The sequence below is a fragment of the Salvelinus fontinalis genome, chromosome 2 (genome assembly GCF_029448725.1).
Source record: "Salvelinus fontinalis isolate EN_2023a chromosome 2, ASM2944872v1, whole genome shotgun sequence".
NCBI classification, from domain to species: domain Eukaryota; kingdom Metazoa; phylum Chordata; class Actinopteri; order Salmoniformes; family Salmonidae; genus Salvelinus; species Salvelinus fontinalis.
In genome coordinates this window covers 49,690,199-49,716,250 of record NC_074666.1, presented here as the reverse complement: position 1 = coordinate 49,716,250, position 26,052 = coordinate 49,690,199, and the positions used below count along the sequence as shown (strand labels likewise).

Below are 26,052 nucleotides of genomic sequence, written 5' to 3'. Positions count from 1 at the left end.
CGGGCACCATTCAACCTGGTAAGGTTGGGCAGGCTCGGTGCTCAAGAGAACGTGTCCTCCTTCACGGTCCGGTATACCCGGTGCCACCTCCATGTACCAGTCCTCCGGTGGCAGCCCCCCGTACCAGGCTGTCTCTCCGGGTTCTCTCTCCAGCTGTTTCCTCCTCTCCAGCGCAGCCAGTGCCTAGACCACGCACCAGGCTGTCTCTCCTTCTCCTCCCTACAGAGCCGTCCTGCCGTGACCAGCCAGAGCCGTCCTGCCGTGACCAGCCAGAGCCGTCCTGCCGTGACCAGCCAGAGCCGTCCTGCCGTGACCAGCCAGAGCCGTCCTGCCGTGACCAGCCAGAGCCGTCCTGCCGTGACCAGCCAGAGCCGTCCTGCCGTGACCAGCCAGAGCCGTCCTGCCGTGACCAGCCAGAGCCGTCCTGCCGTGACCAGCCAGAGCCGTCCTGCCGTGACCAGCCAGAGCCGTCCTGCCGTGAACTGCCAGAGCCGTCCTGCCAGGACCTGCCAGAGCCGTCCAGCCAGGACCTGCCAGAGCCGTCCTGCCAGGACCTGCCAGAGCCGTCCAGCCAGGACCTGCCAGAGCCGTCCAGCCAGGACCTGCCAGAGCCGTCCAGCCAGGACCTGCCAGAGCCGTCCAGCCAGGACCTGCCAGAGCCGTCCTGCTATGACCTGCCAGAGCCGTCCTGCTATGACCTGCCAGAGCCGTCCTGCTATGACCTGCCAGAGCCGTCCTGCTATGACCTGCCAGAGCCGTCCTGCCATGACCTGCCAGAGCCGTCCAGCCAGGACCTGCCAGAGTCCCTCAGCCAGGATCTGCCAGAGTCTCTCAGCCGGGACCTGCCGCCCCTTATCCCGGTGCTGCCCCTTGTCCCGGTGCTGCCCCTTGTCCCGGTGCTGCCCCTTGTCCCGGTGCTGCCCCTTGTCCCGGTGCTGCCCCTTGTCCCGGTGTTGGCTGTTCATTTAGGGGATGTTAGTTTGAGGGTGGTCATTGGGAGGGGAAGACAGAAGCGGGGAGTGACTATGGTGGTGTGGGGACAGCGTCCAGAGCCTGAGCCACCACCGTGGTCAACTGCCCACCCAGACCCTCCCCTGGACTTTGTGCTGGTGCGCCCGGCGTTCGCACCTTGAGGGGGGGGGGGTTCTGTAACGTTCCTGACCTGTTTTATGTTGTTTTTGTATGTGTATATGGTCAGGGCGTGAGTTTTGGGTGGGCAGTCTATGTTTTCTGTTTCCATGTTGGTTTTGGGTTGCCTGGTATGGCTCTTAATTAGAGGCAGGTGTTTTGCGTTTTCCTCTAATTGAGAGTCATATTTAGGTAGGGTGTTCTCACTGTTTGTTTGTGGGTGATTGTCTCCTGTGTCGTCGATGTATGTACCATACGGGACTGTTTGGTTGTTCGTTCGTTTTGATGTAGTCTGTTCCTGTCCATGAGTTTTACGTTTTAGTTATGTAAGTTCATGTTCAGGTTTTCATCTACGTCGTTTTCTTGTTTTGTAAATTTGTAAGTGTTTTGTTTTCGTGTGCCGTCGTGTCAAATAAAGAGATGGCATATTTCCCTGATGCTGCGTATTGGTCCACTGATCCTTCTCTCCTCTCCTCATCTGAGGAAGAGGAGGACAACAGCCTTTACAATGAGCTGCTCAGTATATGTAGGTAATACTTTCTAACTTAGCTTTTAATGAAAGATATACCGAATATCTGCAAAAGTGTTGCTCTCCACTTTCTGGAGGACCAATTTTTGAAATCAGTGGAATGCACGGTGGGAGCAGAGTATGATAGCTAAGGAGATGGAGAAAATTCTTCCGTTTGATTGCAAATATTCGGAGGGAGTTGAAAAGAGAGCAAACAGAAGGCTGTTGTATAAAACACTTATCTCCGGATTACATCTTCAAACTAAGGGCAACCATGGCATCAGTGAGGGAGAAGTGTTCATCCATGTATACGGGAGGGTCTAAGAGGGTCTAGATAGCTACATTTTTATTATACGTTGCGATTATTATATTATTATTATTAATTGTTTAGTTAGCTAGCTACATGTCTACACAAAAGACTCCACTACGCAAGTAACCATTTCCCTGTACCATTTCCACTCTCTGTATCCTGTTTATGTGACAAATAAACTTTGAATTTATTTGATATAATGTGTGTTTACCAGAGACGGTAATGTGAAGAACACGACCTGCACCAAAATCAAATTAGGATATAATGATAGGCCAATAAGACAGTGTCCAAGTTAAACAATTCTCCCATATGTTGTCACACTCACAACCATAAGCTATTTTCTGTAATTAGCTCCCCCTTAATTTGTAAATAATGATTTTGCTGTGAGATTTTTTTCAAATTAGCTAACAAATTGACTTTTTCACATTTTGTTAAGTTACAGCTTATACTAAAACAAATCCTCATCAATCTACACACAATACCCCATAACGACAAAGTGAAAACAGGTTTTTAGATTTTTTTGCAAATGTACTAAAAAAATAAAACAAATACCTTATTTACGTATGACCCTCACTGTAACGGCATTCATCGGAAGAAGGTGAGGACCAAGGTGCAGCGTGATACGTGTTCATATTATTTATTCAAAACTGAACACTGAATACAAAATAACAAAAGGAATAACTGGAACAGTTCTGACAGGTGCAACAAACACTAAACAGAAAATAACCACCCAATTAACAGTGGGAAAACAAGCTACCTAAGTATGGTTCTCAATCAGAGACAACGATAGAAAGCTGCCTCTGATTGAGAACCATACCAGGCCTAGACATACATACATAGAATGCCCACCCACATGACACCCTAACCAAACAAAAAATAGAAACATACAAAGCAATCTACGGTCAGGGCGTGACACTCACTCGTATGACCCTCACTCGAAATTGAGCTCAGGTGTATCCTGTTTCCATTGATGATCTTTGAGATGTTTGTACAACTTGATTAGAATCCAGCTGTCGTGCATTCAATTGATTGGACATTATTTGGAAAGGCACACACCTCTCTACATAAGGTCCCAAAGTTGTCAATGCAAGTCAGAGCAAAAACCAAGCCATGAGGTTGAAGTAATTGTCCGTAAATCTCCGAGACAGGATTGTGTCGAGGCACAGATCTGGGGAAGGGTACCAAAAATGTCTGCATAATTGAAGGTCCCCAAGAGTGGCCTCCATCATTCTTAAATGGAAGAAGTTTGGAACCACCAAGACTCTTCCTACAGCTGGCCGCTCGGCCAAACTAAACAATCGGGGGAGAAGGGCATTGGTCAGTGAGGTGACCAAGAACCTGATGGTCACTCTGACAGAGCACCGGAGTTCCTCTGTGGAGATTGTAGAACTTTCCAGAAGGACAACCATCTCTGCAACACTCCAACAATCAGGCCTCATACTAAATTCATTTTAAAGGGATGGGTTTATTGGTGGTAAAATACACATGTTATGCTATTTTGGACCACCAGGCTGTCGATGTCATGCACCATGTAGGTCTTGTCTTGTGTTTATTATTTTTCATAACGACAACAACAGGTTAGATGTTGGATGACAATAGAATGTTCATGATGTCACTGTGACAACTGTCTTCAGACATGTGATAGATGTAGTTTAAACCAGCCTTTAGTCTTGAAATCATTTGAATCCCTAAAGAGATGGGTGAGGCTAAAGCTTAAGAGGGTGTGAACGAATGGGTGTAGACAAAGAAGAGTTCTCCAATAGGTACCAAAACATTCAAGGGCCCTTTTGTCAAAAGTGAGGTTCCAAGTTTATCAACTTTCAAAGCAGAATTACTTTCCCATTGTTCCTAAACTGTAGTGTATGATGAAACATTTTGTAGCTCTGAGTCTCTACTTTTATCCAATGTAAAAAAAACACTATTTCAAATTTTGCTACACAAGACCGGATCGAGCCGGTCGGTCACAAATGAATGATTTATTCAAACTGACAGACTTATACATAACCTAGTTATAACCCCTTTATAACTTGAAGGACTTATTGTTGTATGCGTGGCCCTAGCTCTGGTGTCATGTCTGTTGATCCAGGGAATTAGCCATTCTTTGCCATCCTTTAGGCTTGACTCTTATTAGTCACAGGTGACAAAGTGAATAATTGTTTCGGCCCAATTACAATACGCTTGCTATTCTCATCTCTTTGATCCACCATTTATAATTTTTTTTAAACTTCTTATGGCTGAGATCCCGCTAACGGGATCGATATTACAACAGCCAGTGAAAGTGCAGGGCGCCAAATTCAAACAACAGAAATCTCATAATTAAAATTACTCAAACATACAAGTATTTTACACCATTTTAAATATACACTTCTTGTTAAAACCTGTTTGGGCTGTAAGCTGAATATTGAAAAAACTGGAAAATGTGTGCACATTTTCAAACGGCCTCCTAAGAAACTTTTTATTTTCCAATATGCATATATTTACTACTGTTGGATAGATAACAGTCTATAGTTTCTAAAAAGGTTTGAATTGTTTCTCTAAGTCGAACAGAAATATTTTTACAGCCATTTTCCCAGCCGAATTGAGATTTCCAAAATGCGATGTGTCTCTTTAAGACCTTCTCTATAAAAGGCCCTTTGACTTGGGACCATAGGGACACGTCACCCGCATTCGTCAGGCTGTAATGCGGAAGTGAGAATTGAAAGGAGTCGAATATCTCGTCCATGGACTGAATAACACACCTTCTTGTGAGACCTGCGCAGTTAAAAAAAAAATCCGGGCGCGAAGCAGAATTTGGTCTCGGCTTCTGGAAGAAGGTAGATAACGGTGAATATGATCTCTGACTACGATATTATTTGATACATGTCACAAAATCATCCTAAAGTATGTTTTTTCAATATACTTTAATTATATTATTGCAATTTATTCTGGACTTTAGATGTGATACGACGGAAGAATTTTTTGAAGAAACGCTGAGTAGCGCCGCAATGCTATTGTGCTTGCTAACCAAAGAGGGAAATAATTCGTTCTGGAACCCAACTAAAGACTCTACTGGACATTGGACCCCGTTACAACATTCTGATGGAATATCAACAAAGATAAGACCCAATTTGGGATGCTTTTTCATATATCTGTTGAGCTGTGCTGTGCTAACTGGGCTAACTGTGCTAGGCTAGCGCTTGACCAATGCTAGTGCTGACTTATGCTAGCTTATGTTGTTAGCTAATATAACGATATATTGTGTTTTCGCTGTAAAACACTTCAAAAATCGGAAATGTTGGCTTTATTCACACGATATCTGTCTTTCATTAGATATCCACCATATGTTTTTCTGAAATGTTTTATGAGGTGTAATTAGTAGCCGACGTTGGTGTATGTATTTTCTCTGGCTACTCCCGTCTGGATTCAGACTCTAGCTATGTGTTAGCATTTATGGTAGCATCAATGTAAAACTGATTTATAGCTAAAATATGCACTTTTTATGAACAAAACATAGATTTATTGTGTAACATGTTATATGACTGTCATCTGAGGTAGTTTTTTCTGGGCTCTTTAGGTTGGTTTTAGTTTATTTCGGTTGGCTTGTGCATGCTACTTGAATCATAATTCATACATCATAATCATATCCATACGTGTCTGTCCACTTTTGTATTTGGTGGTGAGCTAACATAAATATATGTGGTGTTTTCTCTGTAAAACATTTAAAAAATCGGACATGTTGGCTGGATTGACAAGATGTTTATCTTTCAAATGCTGTATTGGACTTGTTAATGTGTAAAAGTTAAATATTTTTAAAAAATAGATTTTGAATTTCGCGCCCTGCAGCTGTTGTCATTGTCGTTCCGATTTCGGGCTTGCAGCCCAAACAGGTTAATCCCACCACAGTGTCCGATTTCAAATAGGCTTTACGACGAAAGCACCACAAACGATTATGTTACGTCAGCGCCAAGTCACAGAAAAACAAAGCCCTTTTTCCAGCCAAAGAGAGTCACAAAAAGCAGAAATAGAGATAAAATTAATCACTAACCTTTGATGATCTTCATCAGATGACACTCATAGGACTTAATGCTAAACAATACGTATGTATGTTTTGTTCGATAAAGTTCATATTTATATCAACAACAAAGAAATGGCGCGTTATGTTCAGTAGTTCCAAAAACATCCGGTGATTTTGCAGAGAGCCACATCAATTTACAGAAATATTCATCATAAATGTTGATGAAAATACAAGTTTTATACATGGAACTTCAGATAAACTTCTCCTAGGGGGCAGCATTTGTATGTTTGGAAAAATGACGTTCCCAAGGTAAACAGACTATTTCTCAGGTCCAGATGCTAGAATATGCATGTAATTGACAGATTGGGATAGAAAACACTCTAAAGTTTCCAAAACGGTCAAAATATTGTCTGTGAGTATAACAGAACTGATTTTGCAGGCGAAAACCTGAGGAAATCCAACCCGGAAGTGCCTTTTATTTGGAAAAATCCCTGTTCCGTTGCCTGCCCCTCCTCCATTTACAGGGGTATCAACCAGATTCCTTTTCCAATGGCTTTAGACATAGTTTCAAGATTATATTTTGAAAAATTTGCAAGATTTTTCAAAACGCGTCAGGTGTTCTTTGATTAGTTCCTGCGCCCGAGAGATGTAGCACGACATTTTCTTTCTCTGTAGTATTGAATAGGTTACCGTCCGGTTGAAATATTATCGATTTTGTATGTTAATGCAACCGCTGTGTCAGATTTCAAAAAAGCTTTACCGAAAAATCACACCATGCAATAATCTGAGTACAGCGCTCAGAGCCCAAAACAAGCCCATCAGATATCCGCCATGTTGTGTAGTCAACAGAAGTCAGATATAGCATTATAAATATTCACTTACCTTTGATGATCTTCATCAGAATGCACTCCCAGGAATCCCAGTTCCAAAATAAATGTTTGATTTGTTCGATAAAGTTCATAATTTATGTCCAAATACCTCATTTTTGTTCGCGCCTTGAGTTCACAAATCCAAATTCATGACGCGCGAGCAGACGAGTCAAAAAGTTCCATTACAGTCCGTAGAAACATGTCAAACGATGTATAGAATCAATCTTTTGGATGTTTTTATCATAAATCTTCAATAATGTTCCAACCGGAAAATTCCTTTGTCTGTAGAAATGCAATTGAAAGCAAGCTAACTTTCACGTGAACGCGCGTGGCCAGCTCGTGGCTCTCTGCCAGACCTCTGACTCAATCCCCTTTCATTCGCCCCCACTTCACAGTAGAAGCATCAAACAAGGTTCTAAAGACTGTTGACATCTAGTGGAAGCCTTAGGAAATATGACCAATCTCCCACTGTATCTTCGATAGGCAATGAGTTGAAAACATACAAACCTCAGATTTCCAACTTCCTGTTGGGATTTTTTCTCGGGTTTTTGCCTGCCATATGAGTTCTGTTATACTCACAGACATCATTCAAACAGTTTTAGAAACGTCAGAGTGTTTTCTATCCAGATATATTAATAATATGCATATCTTAGCTTCTGGGACTGAGTATCAGGCAGTTTACTCTGGGCACCTTATTCATCCAAGCTACTCAATACTGCCTCCAGCCATAAGAAGTTAAAAACGTGAATCAAATAGAGCATTGGTACATGCGCACGAACACAATCGCTGATTATATAGTAATTATCATGGTTGCACTGAAGTCATATAACTATTGAATGGGGAAGACAATGCTTTGATGACTGATCTTGTATGGCAGAAGAGTTTGCCTTCTCCATCCATTGTAACCACCTGCCTGTCACGCCCTGACCTTAGTATTCTTTGTTTTCTTTATTATTTTGGTAAGGTCAGGGTGTGACGAGGGTAGTATGTGTTGTTTTAGTCTTGTCTAGGGTTTTGTATGTCTAGGTGTGTGTCTAGTCTAGACATATGTAGGTCTATGGTAGCCTGGATTGGTTCCCAATCAGAGGCAGCTGTTTATCGTTGTCTCTGATTGGGGATCCTATTTAGGTTGCCATTTTCCAGTTTAGGTTGGTGGGTTATTGTCTATGTTGATGTTGCATGTCTGCACTCCGTGTTTATGGCGTTCACGTTCGTATGTTATTTTGTATAGTTTGTTAGCGTTCTTCGTGTTCAGTCGTTTTGTATTAAAATATGTATTCACATCACGCTGCGCTTTGGTCTCCTCACTACGACGAACGTGACACTGCCCAGCATGTCAATGTCAGTATTTCTATTAATTAGTAACGATGACAAAAATTACCCAAACTCAACTGTTGAAACCATATGCTCCTTTATATGGCATGGAATTGACACAAAACATTGCATTTCTTGTTATTATTTTCATCGCCACACGGCCTGTGTCCAAATTATCTTAGCATCCTCCCAAAGTGTACACTTGTTCACTTCCCTCACTTATTGAAAAGGAAATGACTGGTTAAAAAAAGGGTGTAAACTCCCACTAGCACATGCCTCCACCAATCCAATGCTTTTAAATTAATATGAAGTAGTGAAAGAGTGCCCATTTCAGGAGAAATATTGGGACGCAGCCATGGTCCTCACAAACTAAGACTACTTTCTGACCTCAAAAAAAATAAAAAGAAGTTTCCACCTCAGTCCTCAATTTTAATTTAACCTTTATTCAACCATTTGGACCTGTTCCAAAATGGACCTGGGGCTATACCATCTGGACCCGATATGCATAAATTATATATTTTTTATATAGTGATCCGATCCGAGGACAATTAGACCCGTTCCGTATAGACCTGGTCGGAATCAGACCAGGTCTGATCCGAGTGAGAGAAGCAGCGAAAAGTCAATTTTTAAACTACTTTATGAACCGGATTTGATAAAGCGTGAGGGAGAGGAGGTATAGAGAGGTGACTCTGTAGCAGGGGCCATGCTGTGTGTGTACACTACTGTGAGTGTAAGCAAGTAACACAGGAACAGGAGGGAGGAAGGGAGGGAGAGACGAGAGACTGCAACCACCAAAGCTGACTCGCACTATAGTAGACTAATAGCTGCCATAATAGACTAATAGCTGCCATAGCAGACTAATAGCTGCCATAGCTAGGTTATTTTTCATACAATATTATTACGTAGTACCGGTCTTGACTGCATTAAATCGAGAGATGCTGGCTAGCTAGCTAGCTAGCTAGGCTAATTGATGCTGCATGCTCTTTCTCGTCCTACACAGTTACAAACAACAACTCCATTTAGAATATAAAGTAGCAGCCTACCTGATGGCTCTTGGTCGTTGTAGCCTTTCCTTCAACTTTTAATTTCATCATCTAATCAATGGAAGATTGAATAAAGATATCTCCTCACTTTTACCTCACACGGAGGCTCTATGACTTTAACCTATTGACGCTTTGATGTCTTATGATTGGCCAACAACAACAACAATTGCTACACGCGTCACCCTCGTGAAAAGAAAAGAGCAGCAGCATAAATGATACAATCACTCTCTCTATTGCAGCAGTCACATTCAGATCTGTATGGGTCCTTCCGGCCAAATCCAATTAAAATTACACAGACCCGTGACAATCATATCAGATCCAACCCAGACCTGTGACATTTTTTTTAAATTCTGGATCCGGACCCACCTGGGTCACGGATCGGGTCTCGGGTATTTGGGTACAGGTAAATCTGTAAAGACCTCTGCCTCAATGTAGTTCCTAGCAGGGACAGACCTAATCGATGCTCCAGACAAGTGGATGACATGGAACTTGTGTGATTTGCAGTTGCTGTCCCTCCCACAGTAACCGACTGAACCGGTCGCTCAGCCCCCACAGTCCAAAACTCTTTGTTGTTTCAGATTGAAGTTAGGTCATGTCTGCTGACTCCGCTCCAGCGCTGAGGCTCCCAATGAACAGCCAATCAGGAGGGGATATAGCTGAATTGCTTTCTGACCGGCACTGCCCCTGACACTGGTCTACACTTATTAACCACGACACAATGACCTTTGGTATTCAATTTGACAGGCAGAGCATACTATGGCATTGGAACGCTTGTTATAAAAAGTAAAGTTACCATTCTGAAAATGCTCCATTCTTTGTCTGGCCGGAGAATTGCTAACACTTCATTTCTCTGACAAGCTGAAGTCATCAGTAGAAATGGACTGGCAGTTTGGGGAAATGCCATGTCCGGTTGGCCATGTCTAAATCGTTTTTTTGTTTGCATAATAATGATAATTTGGTTAATAATTGGTACCTTTGTGAATAAAATGGTGTAGTGTGTTAAAGATGCCTGGGCCGATTTGTGGTTCCAGTCTGTCCCTGGTCCACAGTTTAGATGGTCTATATGCATCGGTCCCGGTTCAAATATTTAAGAAATGAGTGCATCGGTCCGTGGGACCCCAAACTGATCCAAATGTAGCATGCAAAAGTCAGAAAACGTATTCACATGTTAAGAATCGCCGGTTGACTAACATTTTTGCTCAAATTACTTTCGCTCTACTTTACGAAAATACCTCTAATCTTTTGTGGCAACTGCGTCCTCTCCTTCAGTGTCGAACTAAGCATGTATATGACAACCGAAGTCAACAATATCCATTGCTAAAAACAGCTGGTCAAACTAGAAACATGTGGGAGGATATGACAACAGAGCGCCACTTGATCTATGACTGCAACATTGAAGGACCTGGGAAATTCATGTTCATCCCATCACTCACCACGTTACTTCATCAGATGTCTCTGCAAAAACAAAATGAATGCTAGCTAGCTAAGTTTTTCCTCGTTGGACCTGCATTTGCAATGTATCCAAATTCGGTTTGTGTGGTTCTTGGTTTAGCTTTCTGTAACTTTGTAACAAGTACGGTCTGCATGTGCTGTGCTTTATATTGAGTCATGATTAGGTGTCCCATATATCTGTCCAAGAGACATCCAAATGTCCCATATATCTGGTTTTAATGCCCATTCTAGAATGCCAATCAGAAATGAGTATTCAACAGAGCTGTGGTATAAAATTGTGATGAATCTCTCTCTCTCTCCATTAGGCATTTTAGTGCACAGCAGTCAGCCACTTCTATTTTGACACCAGCGCAGTACTTCTCAGCCAGCTAGAACCCCCTCCTCCCCACTTCTTCCACTTTCTTCTGTACCCTCCCTCCCTCCCAGACTACCCGGTCCTGCTGCTTTGGGCTGGGACCATTAAGCGGTGGAGGAACCCCACGGGCCCAGAAAGAGTTCCAAACCTGGCTGAGACGGCCAGGATACTAGTGCATGGGCGGGAGAGTACTGTCACATGTTCAAAGTTGCCTCGAAGGGGAATGCATTGACCAGCAGCATAGAGTGAGTGAGCGAGAAAAAGGAAGTAGCGAGGAATTAAATAAGGAGACATGAAACAGTATGCCTACAAATGACACAATAGATGAAATATATCTGCTGCATATCTCGGTTAATACACTGAGGGGAGTGAATGAGATGTCTGTCACGATCGTCTATGGGTGAGAGAGAGGACCAAGGCGCAGCGTGTGCAAAATACATTCTCTTTTATTTTAGAGAAGGGAAAACACGAAACGAACACTGAATACAAACTAAACAAAACAACAAACGACCGTGAAGCTAAATGACGTAAGTGCATAGACAAGCAACAAACGTTCAACATAGACAATTACCCACAAAAGCCCAATGCCTATGACTGCCTTAAATATGGCTCTCAATCAGAGACAATGAACCACAGCTGCCTCTAATTGAGAACCAATCTAGGCAGCCATAGACATACAAACACCTAGACAAGACACTGACCCCTTTACCATACAAAACCCCTAGACAATACAAAAACACATACCTTCCCCATGTCACACCCTGACCTAACTAAAAAACATAAAGAAAACAAAGAATACTAAGGCCAGGGCGTGACAATGTCTAGGACAGCTGTGGGGAAGTGGCAAACTTACAGGATTTCGATACGGTGAAGTCCTCTTGAATTTGTAGGCTTATGCAGATATTACACTGAACAAAAATACACACGCAACATGTAAAGTGTTGGTCCCATGTTTCTAGAGATTAAATAAAAGATCCCTGAAAATGTCCATATGCACAAAAAGCTTATTTCTCTCAAATGTTGTGCACAAATGGGTTTAAATCCTTGTTATTGAAAATTTCTCCTTTGCCAAGATAATCCATGCACCTGACAGATGTGGAATATCAAAAAGCTGATTAAACAGCATGATCATTACACAGGTCGACCTTGTTCTAGGGACAATGGCTACTCTAAAATGTGCCATTTTATCACAAAATACAATGCCACAAGTTTGAGGAATTATGTAATTTGCATTTCTCTACCATAAGCCACCTCCAACGTTGTTTTAGAGAATTTGTCTGTACTGCCTCACAACTGCAGACGACCACGTGTAACCCAGCCAGCCGAGGACCACCACATCGGGCTTCTTCACCTACGGGATCATCTGAGACCAGCCACCCAGACAGCTGATGAAAATGTGGGTCTGCACAAACTGTCAGAAACCATCTCAGGGAAGCTCATCTGTGTGCTCGTCATCCTCACCAGGGTCTTGACCTGACTGCAGTTCAGTGTCATAACTGACTTGAGAGGGAAAATGCTCATCTTCGATGGCCACTGGCACGCTGGGGAAGTGTGCTCTTCATGGATGAATCCCGGTTTCAACTGTACCGGGCAGATTGTAGACAGCGTGTATGGTATCTTGTGGGCAAGGGGTATGCTGATGTCAACATTGTGAACAGGGTGCCCCATGGTGGTGGTCAAGTTATTTTATGGGCAGGCATAAGCTTCAGACAACAAACACAATTGCATTTTGCCAATTGCAATTTGAATGCAGAGATACCATGACGAGAACCTGGGGCCCATTGTTGTGCCATTCATCCACCGCCATCACCTCATGTTTTAGCATGATAATGCACAGCGCCATGTCACAAGGATGGTGGCTTCATTAAATAGTATCTGCAAAACACCAGTCTCAATGTCAACAGTGAAGAGGCGACTCTGGGATGCTGGCCTTTTAGACAGAGTTCCTCTGTCCAGTGTCTATGTTCTTTGCCCATCTTAATCTTTTATTTCTATTGGCCAGTCTGAGATATGTTTTTTTCTTTGCAACTCTGCCTAGAAGGCCAGCATCCCGGAGTCGCCGCTTCACTGTTGACTTTGAGACTGGTGTTTTGCGATGTACTATTTAATAAAGCTGTGATTTGAGGACTTGTAAGGCGTCTGTTTCTCAAACTAGACACTCTAATGTACTTGTCCTCTTGCTCAGTTGTGCACTGGGGCCTCCCACTCATCTTTCTATTCTGGTTAGAGCCAGTTTGCGCTGTTCTGTGAAGGGAGAAGTACACACCGTTGTACGAGATCTTCAGTTTCTTGGCAATTTCTCGCATGGAATAAATAGCCTTCATTTTTCAGAACAAGAATAGACTGATGAGTTACATAAGAAAGTCCTTTGTTTCTGGCCATTTTGAGCCTGTATTCGAACCCACAAATGATGATGCTCCAGATACTCAACTATTCTAAAGAAGTTTTGTTGCTTCTTTAATCAGAACAACCGTTTTTAGCTGTGCTAACAGTTGCAAATAGGTTTTCTAATGATCAATTAGCCTTTTCAAATGACAAACTTGGATTAGCTAACACAACGTGCTATTGGAACACAGGAGTGATGGTTGCTGATAATTGGCCTCTGTACGCCTATGTAGATATTCCATTTAAAAAATCTGCCGTTTCCAGCTTCAACAGTAATTTACAACATTAACAATGTCTACACTGTATTTCTGATCAATTTGATGTTATTTTAATTAATAAAAAATGTGCTTCTCTTTCAAAAACAAGGACATTTCTAAGTGACCCCAAACTTTTGAACGGTAGTGTAGTTTTGACAAATATCAACTAGGGATGCTGTTCATTGTTTTCGTGCAGCACAAGCAAAAACACCATTCTAATTTGGAAACTCATTGTTATATTTTGTGATAAAAAAAACACAGACTTGCAGATCCCTGCTGTATGTTTTATTATTGCGATTAGATTTTTAAAAGCCCAATGTAGCCGTTTTTATAACAATAATTTCTGGGTAACAATTAATTATCTTACTGTAATAGCTTTTTAGCAATAAAAATATTTCTCAATCAAGAATTTTGCTTAGACTGCCTGGGAGTGATCTGTGGGGAGGGGGAAACTAAACTACCTGTTATTTGCAGAGACGTTTGGAACTCTTTTTGGTATTGATCTATTAACCAATTTACTGGATGGGGATGTTACCATGGAAAGCCGAAACTCCCACCCATGCAAACCTGCTGATTAGGTTTTATTTTCAACCAGCAACTATCAGGAAATAACACTAATCATATATTTTCACACTTTCATAGTGTTAGTTTCAATTAGCTGTTGTACAATATGATATAAAGCACAAGAAAAAGATGCACTATTGTAAAATGGTTGTTCCACTGGATATCATAAGGTGAATGCACCAATTTGTAAGTCGCTCTGGATAAGAGCATCTGCTAAATGACTTAAATGTAATGTAAATGTAAAAACAGAAATGACAGCACTGGGCCTTTAAATGTGGCTTTTGGGGATAGATAGAGTGGTTAGAAGTGGGCCTCATGGCAATGAAAGAACATAACAGAGCTATAGGCTTCTCTGGAAGCCTGTGTATCATCTTAATCTCTGTGAAAAGGTATCAGTCTGCTGCCCACTCTTATCCAGTATGAACACTTGACTGCTCCCCTTCTCCTCAGACTGACAAAGTGCTCTGCGTCTGAAATGGGAAAATAAAGAGGAGAGCTGTCTGGCCCTAGCTGCCATCGTCTCACTCTTAGATCTCTGTTCACTTTCGGTTGAGCCGTCTCACCTGTCCCTCTAAACCATCCGCAACCAAGCATCATTTAAAAACACAGACAGCCTACCCCTCCCTTAAAAGCCCCCTGCTCATCCGCCCAGCAGCCACGCTCTGCTCCAATGTTTTCTCCCTGGGCAGCCTGGGAGACATATTGAGTGTACACTCCCTTGCTCCCTCTGGGAGATATCTGATCTGACATTAGGCCTTCTATAAGGTAAGGCTACATTAAACTACACTCTGCTTCAAAGGCTTTGCTGTTTATAAATTCTACTCACTACGAGTGTCGGTGAGCTGATGGTGGGGTGTTTAGCTCCTGGGCGGAAGCCAAGCAACAGTGGCAAACGGATGAGTCCAGTGCGGCTGGGAGATTTGTGATGGATGTCATCTGTGAATTAAAGCCACGACTGTAGCGGATTCGCCAAGCAAGCATGTCAAGATGAACTCCCTTGCTCAATGATAAGTCACCCAGCCCATTATGAGTGCATCCCTTTATCCATGAAACATAACTCAATCTTCTGTTTTGCATCCAATGGATTTGGGATGGCGTTCATTCAGCCAATTGACCTTTTCAAGGTTATGAAATGAATTGGATTTAAAGCTCACTTTGACAGAGCTCAACCAAAAACAGAGTCAACCGGGTATCAAACTATACCTTGCTTTACAGTATACTCATATTAACCCATCCCATTAAATTACTCGTGTGTACCATCTACAAAAGTAACTGCTGGCACCAATCAATCTTGAAAGTCGGCGGAGATCTGCCACAGTGTTTCTGAAGCCTTTGACTTTCCAGAATCAGTCGAAAAAACTTTGGGAACAAACTTTTCCTCTGAAAGGGTCATTATTAGAGGCCTTCTATTAGAAAGGCTTTTTGCTGAACACAGTCTTCCAGCTTCAGCTGAGGTTCAAGTGGCGGAGTTCAAAGAAACATGCCGTGAACAATTATTATAAGCTCACATGGTGATTGCTTGTGCGCCCCATCAAAAACATGGCATCAAAACCCCACCACCACCACCCCAGCCACCCCCAAGCCCCCAGTTTACCATGCAAAATAACGAGGCTGGAGTAATTGAGCACAGCTCAGATGGGTTTCTGGTGCCTCACAGGCGTTAGATCACAGACAAACACCAAGCGCTAATGATAAGAAAAGCTCCTCCGCTGAGACTCTTCAGGATAGGGAGACTGGTCACTTCACTATCCAGTTAGCTATCGAGTTAGCTAGCCGGCCATTAGCGATCCAACAATAGAGCCCAAAGGGAGGCTAGCTAACCTAGCGATGCTATAGATGCTATATTCATGGGAGTGCCGCCCCAATGCCTTTGTGAGGAATGCATAGTAACAGCAGGGAAACACACATCATTATCTGAAGGTGAGGAGCTTCACTAGTTCGCTCCAAGGCCCCCATCCCTCGCCTTGCCAGAGTCCATGTGTACGGGTTAAAAGGCTAATTTACTTTAATATTGCAAAAAAGCGCATGGTTGAACTTGGTGTTGTGGAACCTGATTCCCCCCATTCATACAATTGCGTGTGTTGTGCAATCAGAGGGTCTCTCCGCCTGCACAAGGCAGCAAAGGAGAGAGTGTGTGTGAGAGAAGAGGAGAAATACAGAGACAGAGAGAGAGTGAAAGATAGAGTCAAGTCTGTCCAGGTGGAATAGGGGCAGTGCCAGAAAATTCTGGCAGATACTGCCTCCCTTATTAGATCAGCAGCTCAATTCTTCAAAGTGCCTCCTGTCCCGCAACACAAAACACATCTTCCATTCTGCAGGGCCTGTGCAGGACATAACAGCTCTGTCAATATCTACGCTGGCTTGTTTACTCCAGCATTTTTCAAATGCTGCCCGGAAAATGCAATGTAACAACAGTGTGCAGCGCAGATATAGATCTGTGGTGACAGGTGCATGATTCATAGCAGCAATAGTATAGGAAAAATGATGTTGATGTTTCCGCAAACTACTTCGGCAACACTTTGGCAGAGGAGGAATGAGTGATGAAATCATTGTGCGAGACGACGTCAAACTCGCGGCGTACCTGCTCGGCGTGCAGTCACGTGTAATGCGCAGATGTACGCTGAGGTACACAAATATACACACATGAACATACAGTGCACATCCAAAGCAATCCTGCCACCTCTATGCACCTCTCTGAGCAGGTTGTTGGCAGCTCCTACAGCCCTCTGGGAATGCAACAGCACTTTTGCTTGATTTACAATACAAGGTGGAGATCAACCAGTGGTAAATGTGTAACTGTAACGATAGGAGAATAATTCAGAGAGAAGATAAACACCAAAGTGTTAACCTAACCTTTCTTTCCATAACCGCCATTTTTGTCAAATGGATATCCATCGAACAGCTGATGCTAGATATAGATTCCCTATTGATCGTTGGAGTGATTAGTGGCAATTCCGGGTTCTATCTTCTCTCTGGAGACCTGGAGTTGATGAGTCAGTTAAGGTGAGACGATTCTGTGAACGCTTCCCGAATGGCACCCTATCCCCTATATAGTGCAATACTTTTGACCAGAGCCATATGGGCCATTGTCAAAAGAAGTGCACCATAAAGGGAATAGGGTGGCATTTGGAACTCATCCTGTGTCGGGCGGCTCAAGAGTGGGGCTTTCTGTTGATTGTTTCCTGTGCATTAGGCATCAGGTTGAAGTGGATTTATCCGTCAGCAAACAGAGGGAAATGCACTTGTAGCAGTGTGGAACCCGCTGCACAGTGCTGTACTACACTTCCATGACCTTATTTTAATTTGCTGTTTCCTTATTTATGATGTTCCCATTTATGCATGTGATAAAGAACAGTATATAACAGAGAGAGATGGGATGCACAGGTGTGTGTCAGGGTGCTATGGGGTCAATTCAATTTCAGTGCAACCGATTCAGGGAGCGAATTTACATTTTCAATGAAAAAATTAAGGGACAGTCGTTTTAAATTCACTTTTTGAAATTGAATAAGCACCAAATTCTGGTTTCTATGCATGTTTGTGACTGATCTAGTCAGGTCAGCATGTTATCTGTCTGTCTCTTTCTATGCGTTGGTGCCACAGATTGAAAGTAATGGGAGAGTGCTGTCCAAGTGTAACAGTCCTGACCTATTTATGTTAGTTTTTATGTGTTTTTGGTCAGGGCATGTGTTTTGGGTGGGCAGTCTATGTTATCTGTTTCTATGTTGGTTTTGGTTTGCCTGGTATGGCTCTTGATTAGAGGCAGGTGGTTTGCGTTTGCCTCTGATTAAGAGTCATATTTAGGTAGGGCATTATCACTGTGTGTTTGTGGGTGATTGTCTCCTGTGATGTCTTCGTTATGTTCGATGTTATTCACATTCGGGACTGTTTGGCTGTTCGTATGTTTTCGATGTAACGTTCCTGTTCGTGAGTTTACGTTTGTCATGTGAGTTTATGTTCAGGTTCCGTTCTACGTCGTTTTCTTATTTTGTAGTTTGTTAAAGTGTTTGTTTTCGTGTCATCAGTTCATCGTTATAAATAAAGATGGCATATTTCCCTGACTCCGCATTTTGGTCCGAAGATCCTTCTCTCCTCACCTCATCCGAGGATGAGGAAAGCGACAGCTATAACAGAATCACCCACCAAAATACAGAGACCAAGCGGTATGGGAATGCTCGACGGAGCAACAAGGACTTTTGGACTTGGGAGGAGATCCTGTCTGGTAGAGGACCCTGGGCGCAAACTGGGGAATATCGCTGCTCTCGTGAGAAGAGTGAGGCAGCCACAGCCCAGGAGCGCTGGTATGAGGAGGCAGCTAGGAGACGTGGATGGAAGCCGGAGATTCAAGCTCGTAACCGGAATTATGAGGGGACACGTCTTGCACGGAAGCCCGAAAAGCCCGTGAGTAACTCCCAAAAATTTCTTGGGGGGGGGCTAAAGGGTAGTGGGCCAAGGGCAGGTAGGAGACCTGCGCCCACTTCCCAGGCTAACCGTGGAGAGCGGGAGTACGGGCAGACACCGTGTTACGCAGTAGAGCGCACGGTGTCTCCTGTACGTGTGCATAGCCCAGTGCGGGTTATTCCACCTCCCCGCACTGGTAGGGCTAGATTGGGCATTGAGCCAGGTGTCATGAGGCCGGCTCAACGCGTCTGGTCTCCAGTGCGTCTCCTCGGGCCGGCATACATGGCACCTGCCTTACGCATGGTTTCCCCGATTCGCCTACACAGCCCGGTGCGGGTTATTCCACCTCCCCGTACTGGGCGGGCGACCGGGAGCATTCAACCAGGTAAGGTTGGGCAGGCTCAATGCTCAAGAGAGCCAGTACGCCTGCACGGTCCGGTATTTCCGGCACCACCTCCCCGCCCCAGCCTAGTACCTACAGTGTCTACACTACGCACTAGGCTACCAGTGCGTATCCTGAGCCCTGTTCCTCCTCCACGCACTCTCCCTATAGTGCGTGTATCCAGTTCAGTGCCTCCAGTTCCGGCCCCACGCACTAAGCCACCTGTGCGTCTCCCAAGTCCTGTACACACTGTCACTTCTCCCCGTACTAGTCCTGAGGTGCGTGCCCTCAACCAGGTGCCACCAGTGCCGGTACCACGCACCAGGTATAGAGTACGCTTTGAGAGTTCAGTGTGCCCTGTCTCTGCTCCCCGCACTAGTAGGAAGGTGCTTGTCATTAGCACGGTGCCTCCAGTTCTGGCACCACGCACCAGGTCTACAGTGCGCCATATCCGGCCAGAGCCATCCGTCTCCCCAGCGCCATCTGAGCCATCCGTCTCCCCAGCGCCATCTGAGCCATCCGTCTCCCCAGCGCCATCTGAGCCATCCGTCTCCCCAGCGCCATCTGAGCCATCCGTCTCCCCAGCGCCGTCTGAGCCATCCGTCTGCCAGGAGCCTGCAAAGCCGCCCGTCTGCCATGAGCCTGCAAAGCCGCCCGTCTGCCATGAGCCTACAGAGCCGTCAGCCAGACAGGAGCCGCTAGAGCCATCAGCCAGACAGGAGCCGCTAGAGCCGTCAGCCAGACAGGATCTGCCAGAGCCGCCAACCAGACAGGATCTGCCAGAGCCGCCAACCAGACAGGATCTGCCAGAGCCGCCAACCAGACAGGATCTGCCAGAGCCGCCAACCAGACAGGATCTGCCAGAGCCGCCAACCAGACAGGATCTGCCAGAGCCGCCAACCAGACAGGATCTGCCAGAGCCGCCAGAGCGCCATGAGCAGCCAGAGCCGTCAGAGCGCCATGAGCAGCCAGAGCCGTCAGAGCGCCATGAGCAGCCAGAGCCGTCAGAGCGCCATGAGCAGCCAGAGCCGTCAGAGCGCCATGAGCAGCGAGAGCCGTCAGCCTGCCATGAGCGTCGAGAGCCGTCAGCCTGCCATGAGCGTCGAGAGCCGTCAGCCTGCCATGAGCGTCGAGAGCCGTCAGCCTGCCATGAGCGTCGAGAGCCGTCAGCCTGCCATGAGCGTCGAGAGCCGTCAGCCTGCCATGAGCGTCGAGAGCCGTCAGCCTGCCATGAGCGTCGAGAGCCGTCAGCCTGCCATGAGCGTCGAGAGCCGTCAGCCTGCCATGAGCGTCGAGAGCCGTCAGCCTGCCATGAGCGTCGAGAGCCGTCAGCCTGCCATGAGCGTCGAGAGCCGTCAGCCTGCCATGAGCGTCGAGAGCCGTCAGCCTGCATGGACCTGCCAGAGCCGTCCAAACAGGACCTGCCAGAGTCCTTCAGCCGGGATCTGCCCCTTGTCCCGGTGTTGCCCCTTGTCCCGGTGCTGCCCCTTGTCCCGGTGCTGCCCCTTATTCCAGTGATGGTCCTTATCCTGGTGCTGCCCCTTGTTCTGGTGCTGCCCCTTGTCCCGGTGCTACCCCTTGTCCCGGTGCTGCCCCTTGTCCCGGTGCTAGCTGTTTATTTAGGGGAAGGTAGTGTTAGGGTGGTCAGTAGAAGGGGTAGAAAGAAGAGGGGAGTGACTATGGTGGTGCGGGGACAGCGTCCTGAACCGGAACCACCACCGTGGTCAACTGCCCACCCGGACCCTCCCCTGGACTTTGTGCTGGTGCGCCCGGCGTTCGCACCTTGGGGGGGGGGTACTGCAACAGTCCTGACCTATTTTTGTTAGTTTTTATGTGTTTTTGGTCAGGGCATGTGTTTTGGGTGGGCAGTCTATGTTATCTGTTTCTATGTTGGTTTTGGTTTGCCTGGTATGGCTCTTGATTAGAGGCAGGTGGTTTGCGTTTGCCTCTGATTAAGAGTCATATTTAGGTAGGGCATTATCACTGTGTGTTTGTGGGTGATTGTCTCCTGTGATGTCTTCGTTATGTTCGATGTTATTCACATTCGGGACTGTTTGGCTGTTCGTATGTTTTCGATGTAACGTTCCTGTTCGTGAGTTTACGTTTGTCATGTGAGTTTATGTTCAGGTTCCGTTCTACGTCGTTTTCTTATTTTGTAGTTTGTTAAAGTGTTTGTTTTCGTGTCATCAGTTCATCGTTATAAATAAAGATGGCATATTTCCCTGACTCCGCATTTTGGTCCGAAGATCCTTCTCTCCTCACCTCATCCGAGGATGAGGAAAGCGACAGCTATAACACCAAGGTGTTGAAGGGGTACTGTCTAATGTACAGGTGTTGTCCAAGGTGCTGAAAGGTCAACTGATTTACTCAGCATTATACAGTGCAAAATCTAAACAAAATAGTGCCTCTATCTGGCTGTGCATCTCTCTATGCATTGGTGCCATAGATTGAGGTTGATGTCAAAGGTTCTGCAAGCACATATTGCCTGTGTAACAAGTCACAAACTGAATATGCAAATCAGTAACAACAAAAATAACTACAGAGCATACTGACAGGCAGCTTTGAATAGCATGACAATGTTTTGAAATATACATATTCCACACGGCACATTTCTGAAGCGCCGCGTACATCATTAACTGCCGTGCTGTCAATTCTGAAGCCAGTAAAGGGCTGTGGAGCAGTATCTTGCCAGTTGCCACAACATCTCAAAGCAGTGTATTTTCTTTCATACATTAACTCAATTATCTGAATAGCGAGGCCACTGCAATCACTGCAGTGTCCATAGGTTAACACAGACACCGCCAGAGGGTATAGTGGCAAGCAAGTCTTTAACCAGAAAGATCAAGCCCAGTTCACCACGATGTATCGGGGGCTGTTCTTTAAGACGGATGAGGCATAAAAAAAGTGCTCACACTCCATTGGGAAAGTCATTAGGACTTTCCTGTGTAAAAGATGCGGTGAAACTGTGATCAAAGATGGTTTAGTATGAAAATACTGTACAGTATGTAGACACTGCTTCTCCAATGGAAATCCCCAATCACGCTTGCAGGTAATGTCATGGTGATGTTGGCTTGCAGAAACACGTCATCGGGTCATCTAACAGTCATCTTGTGCCAAACTGTGCATGTGCTGACCTTCAAATCAAAGGCACTCCTTCGATATAGTTATTATTGACGAAAATGAAAACGTGTCAGTTTGCCACCTTCACGAGGTTGGAGTAATAACATGTTCAGCTACTTAAGAAATTGGATCGAATCTAGGTTGTGCCTTTATATTTCGAGAAAAATGAACAACTGTTGGAACAATTTCCCACTTCTCTCATTGACTTCTCAAACCCCAGTCTGGTCTGCTTTGCAAGCTTTCCCGGAAGTCTTGCAATGTTGGGCCTCTGGGTTTATGAACTGTGCTCATGCCCCTAGGAAACACATCCAACGCCAAAGGCTGTAGCTAGAAGTGTGAGTGGGTGTTGTCTCATAGTATGCTCACCTGTGCCAGAGCTTGACTCTGAGGTAATCTCCTGGAACCCCCAGGGGCTAAACCAACAGTCTATTTTTAAGATGATTTTAGATTGGCCGTAGCTCTCTGATGGTCAACGTTGCAACACTACAGGTGAACATCTTTCCACGTGGCTTCCTTACCTAAACCATTTAAGTGTCTCTGGTTCATTCTGAGACAAAGGCATCGTGATTACTATCCACTTGACAGTGTGCCATGTAAAACAGTCCCTTTGCTGCTAGTTTGTAGGACAGTGAGAAAGTTCCTGAATGCAGCATGCACCAGACATGGCGTTGCCATTTCATTGCTCTTTTAGAGTTATGTTCAAAGGCATCACCACCCCGCCCCATTGGGAGTACAGGGGGACTGTGATCTTAGCGTGATAATCCTTGAGTGGCGGAAGCACAGGAGAGTTGAGTTTGGAGAACATAGGCGGGGATGGAGTAGGGTAGAGAGGTGCTGCTCAGTGCTCATCACTGCTCCCACCATAGTGTTACTGCCAGGAGCTCCAGGAATGAAGGATTTATGTGAAGATGAATAAGGAGAGGTGAAGGAGTGTAGAATGGCTGTTGAATCAACACACTTTAACCTTTAATCAAGAGTCAGTTGTGTTCATTGTATGCTTTTAATCGGTGTAAGAGGTCCTTTGAAACATTCTGTAGTACTCTGATACTGATGGCAGCCTTGTCCCCCCCACCCCCCTCATCCTCATCCTCTGTTTTCGATAACCACTCTGATTCTGCTGCCAACAATGGATGCAAACTACAGCGCTTGTTCAGTGTGTCACAAGAGAGAAGCGACGTCAAGGAGGAGCCCTTGATCCCCCCCCAGACGACTGAGAAAAAATATATATGGCGGTCGGCGGCAAGCACTGAGGCTTGGCTTGGGCTCACCTGCGAACTGATTAGAAGCCTTAGAATGGTAAAGCAGGATCCAGCAGTGACTGCCAGATGAATTAGCAGTATATACAGTATGTTGGTTAATTATAGGGGCCTGAAGTTGTCCAAGCTCTGACAGCTTGCAGTTTGGAGAAGAAAATGCTTGTAGAGGAGAAGAGATATTAACTATAGGTAAGCTTATTGCTTAGAGAATGAAGCAGTCATTTGGGAACCATAGAAAATGCCCCCAACCTCTCCCACTTACAATTTACCGAGGGGAGTAGATGGGGTAAAAATCCTATATTAACTTCCGATGCTGGCGCACACACTCATATACTCATAAAACGAAGCAATACAGCTGACACCCTCTTGAGGTTTGATGTACAGCCTCTGAAGAGTGCTGCTGAGAGCGTATTAAAAGCTTTATTACTGGTGTCAAATTCAAATTAGTGGTGTGCCGCGCACGTTGTATGTCCAGAGCGAATGGCGGAGTATTTGTACAGTCATACACGACTGGTTCCGTACACCCAACCTTAACATTAGGATCAGCAATAACATTTGGGGGAATTACCATTTAGACTAGCAGAGATATATGGCTGAGCAAGTGAAAAAGGAGTTCAACAGTGCAACAGAGGAATTGGACAAATCTCTGAGAGTATATCAGACAAAGGGGAGAGGAAGTCACTTCAGGGGAGGGTGAGTGTATTGAAACGGAGAGTTATGGTAAAATCTTCTGTTTCTAACACCCATTTGCAATCATAGGCCATAGCTTTGGAATTACTGTGAAAAATATGTGTAAGTAGAAACACATACAAACACACACACACACACACACACTTGCATACACGCACAAACATACACACACACACACACACACACAGTCACAAAACACATACACACACATCATTTTTTGCACGCAACCTGTGTGACAGCATTGCATATACGAGTGTGGAGTTAATAATTCATCTTTGAGAAACAACTAAATGACCATGTTAAAAATAAATGTCTTACTGTTACAAAACTATCCTTGAAACTTCGAGAGTTTTTGAGATAACCAATGTGACTTTTCTAAGGACAGACATTCTGGTATCTCAGAGTGCAAGGAGAAATAAATGCTTAATCTTGTTTCTCTGACACACTGATGAATGCTCCCAGCATGTTCAGATCAATGCAATGAGAGACAGACACAATTTCAACACCGTAAGCAGGATTTCAATTCAAGCACACCTGCTCATTCAGAACAAGCAAAGACAACATCCTTTCTTGCTAGACGTGAGATGCAGACCTATAGAAAGTCAGGGACATTTCACAGTTTCAAAGGACACAGAAAATTATTCATTTCGATTAAAAAAAACACTGATGTAAATCTCAATAACCAAAGCAACTTATAGCTCTCTGAGATTACACCCCAGTCCCACAGTAGACAATTCAAGTATCACTCAGAGCTACTGTGGAGAAGCTATAGCAAAGGCACATCAAACTGCGGCCAAACTTACAGTAAAGCGGTCCCCCCAAGTCACAGACGTAATATCAATTACAGAGCTTCCCCCATCCATACGGATCAGAGTCACAGAATGGAGAGAGTGAGAGATAGACAGAGAGAAGAGAGAAAACGCAGCTCACTTCCATACGGATCAGTCAGAGCCACAGAAGGGAAAGAGACAGAGACAGATAAAGAGAGAGAGAGAGACAGATAGCACTGTTTACTTACCAAGTCCAGCCATCCAAGAGAAGAGAACCAGCCAAGGGATCATCATCATTAAAGAGAAGTAACGGGGGAAGAAGTCTGCTCCTGTGTGCCCACCGTCTGTGAGATGTTGCTGACGCCGAGACGAAGTTAGTAGCAGAGGTATAAAGAGAGTTGTGCGTCTGTCTGCGTGTGAGAGGCTGGCACTGTAGCGCTCTTCTTCAGCTGCTGCTCTCTCAGTGAGAGTGTGTGCGTCTTCTCTCCTGCTCTCTTTTTATATATCTTCTCCTATTTCCCAGAAAATCAAATCTTCAGTCTTCCCTGCTGCCGGTGGCTCAGCTTCATTCTAGCTTTACTCACAGTTTCACTCTCCCTCTGTCTCGCTCTTTCTTTCTCTCTTTCTCTTTCTGCCATTCACACTCTCAGTGCATCAGTGTGTTGCTCTACAACTGCGTCTCCCATGCTCTCCCCTTCCTCTTTCGCTCTTTCTCACTTGTGTTTTTGCTCGCCAGTATAGAAGGGACACACAGTCAGTGGAGATGTTGCTCCTCCCTCTCTCTGCCGGCTTGCATGCCTCCCAGCCTCCCTTCCTGCCAGACAGTCTCCGTCTGTCTGTCTGTCTGTCTGTCTGTCTGTCTGTCTGTCTGTCTGTCTGTCTGTCTGTCTGTCTGTCTGTCTGTCTCAGCCCCGTTGCTGCTTTTCCTAGAGACAAACTCTGTGGAAGAGCAGGTTAGGTAGGAACAATATCATGGGATAATGGTATAGCGGCTCCCTGTAGACCTACTTTATAATATAAAAAGGCCACTTACAAATCACTCTAACATCTGGTCTTTGTAAAATAATATTATAATTGTTAAGACAAAAAAATATTTTGTTGTGAGAGAGAGGCATTATATATGCCATATTCAAATCTAGTATGACATATACCACTGGAGTTCTTTTGTAAAGATAAAATAATGCTAAAGATAATAATAATTCTCCCGACTCTTCACAATGTAAAATATGTATTTTTTCCGAAAAACTCAAATTCTGA

General features: G+C 44.7%; 1 protein-coding gene across 1 annotated transcript in view; it reads right to left on the bottom strand.

Moving 5' to 3' along the window:
- Positions 1-25,556, bottom strand: part of LOC129820248 (kin of IRRE-like protein 3) — a 333,546-nt gene extending 307,990 nt beyond the window's left edge. Inside the window, exon 1 of the mRNA XM_055877288.1 lies at positions 25,044-25,556. Within this exon, the coding sequence (XP_055733263.1) occupies positions 25,044-25,092 (49 nt within the window). The 5' untranslated portion in view covers positions 25,093-25,556. The remainder of the gene's footprint in view (positions 1-25,043) is intronic.
- Between the last annotated feature and the right edge of the window lie 496 nt (positions 25,557-26,052).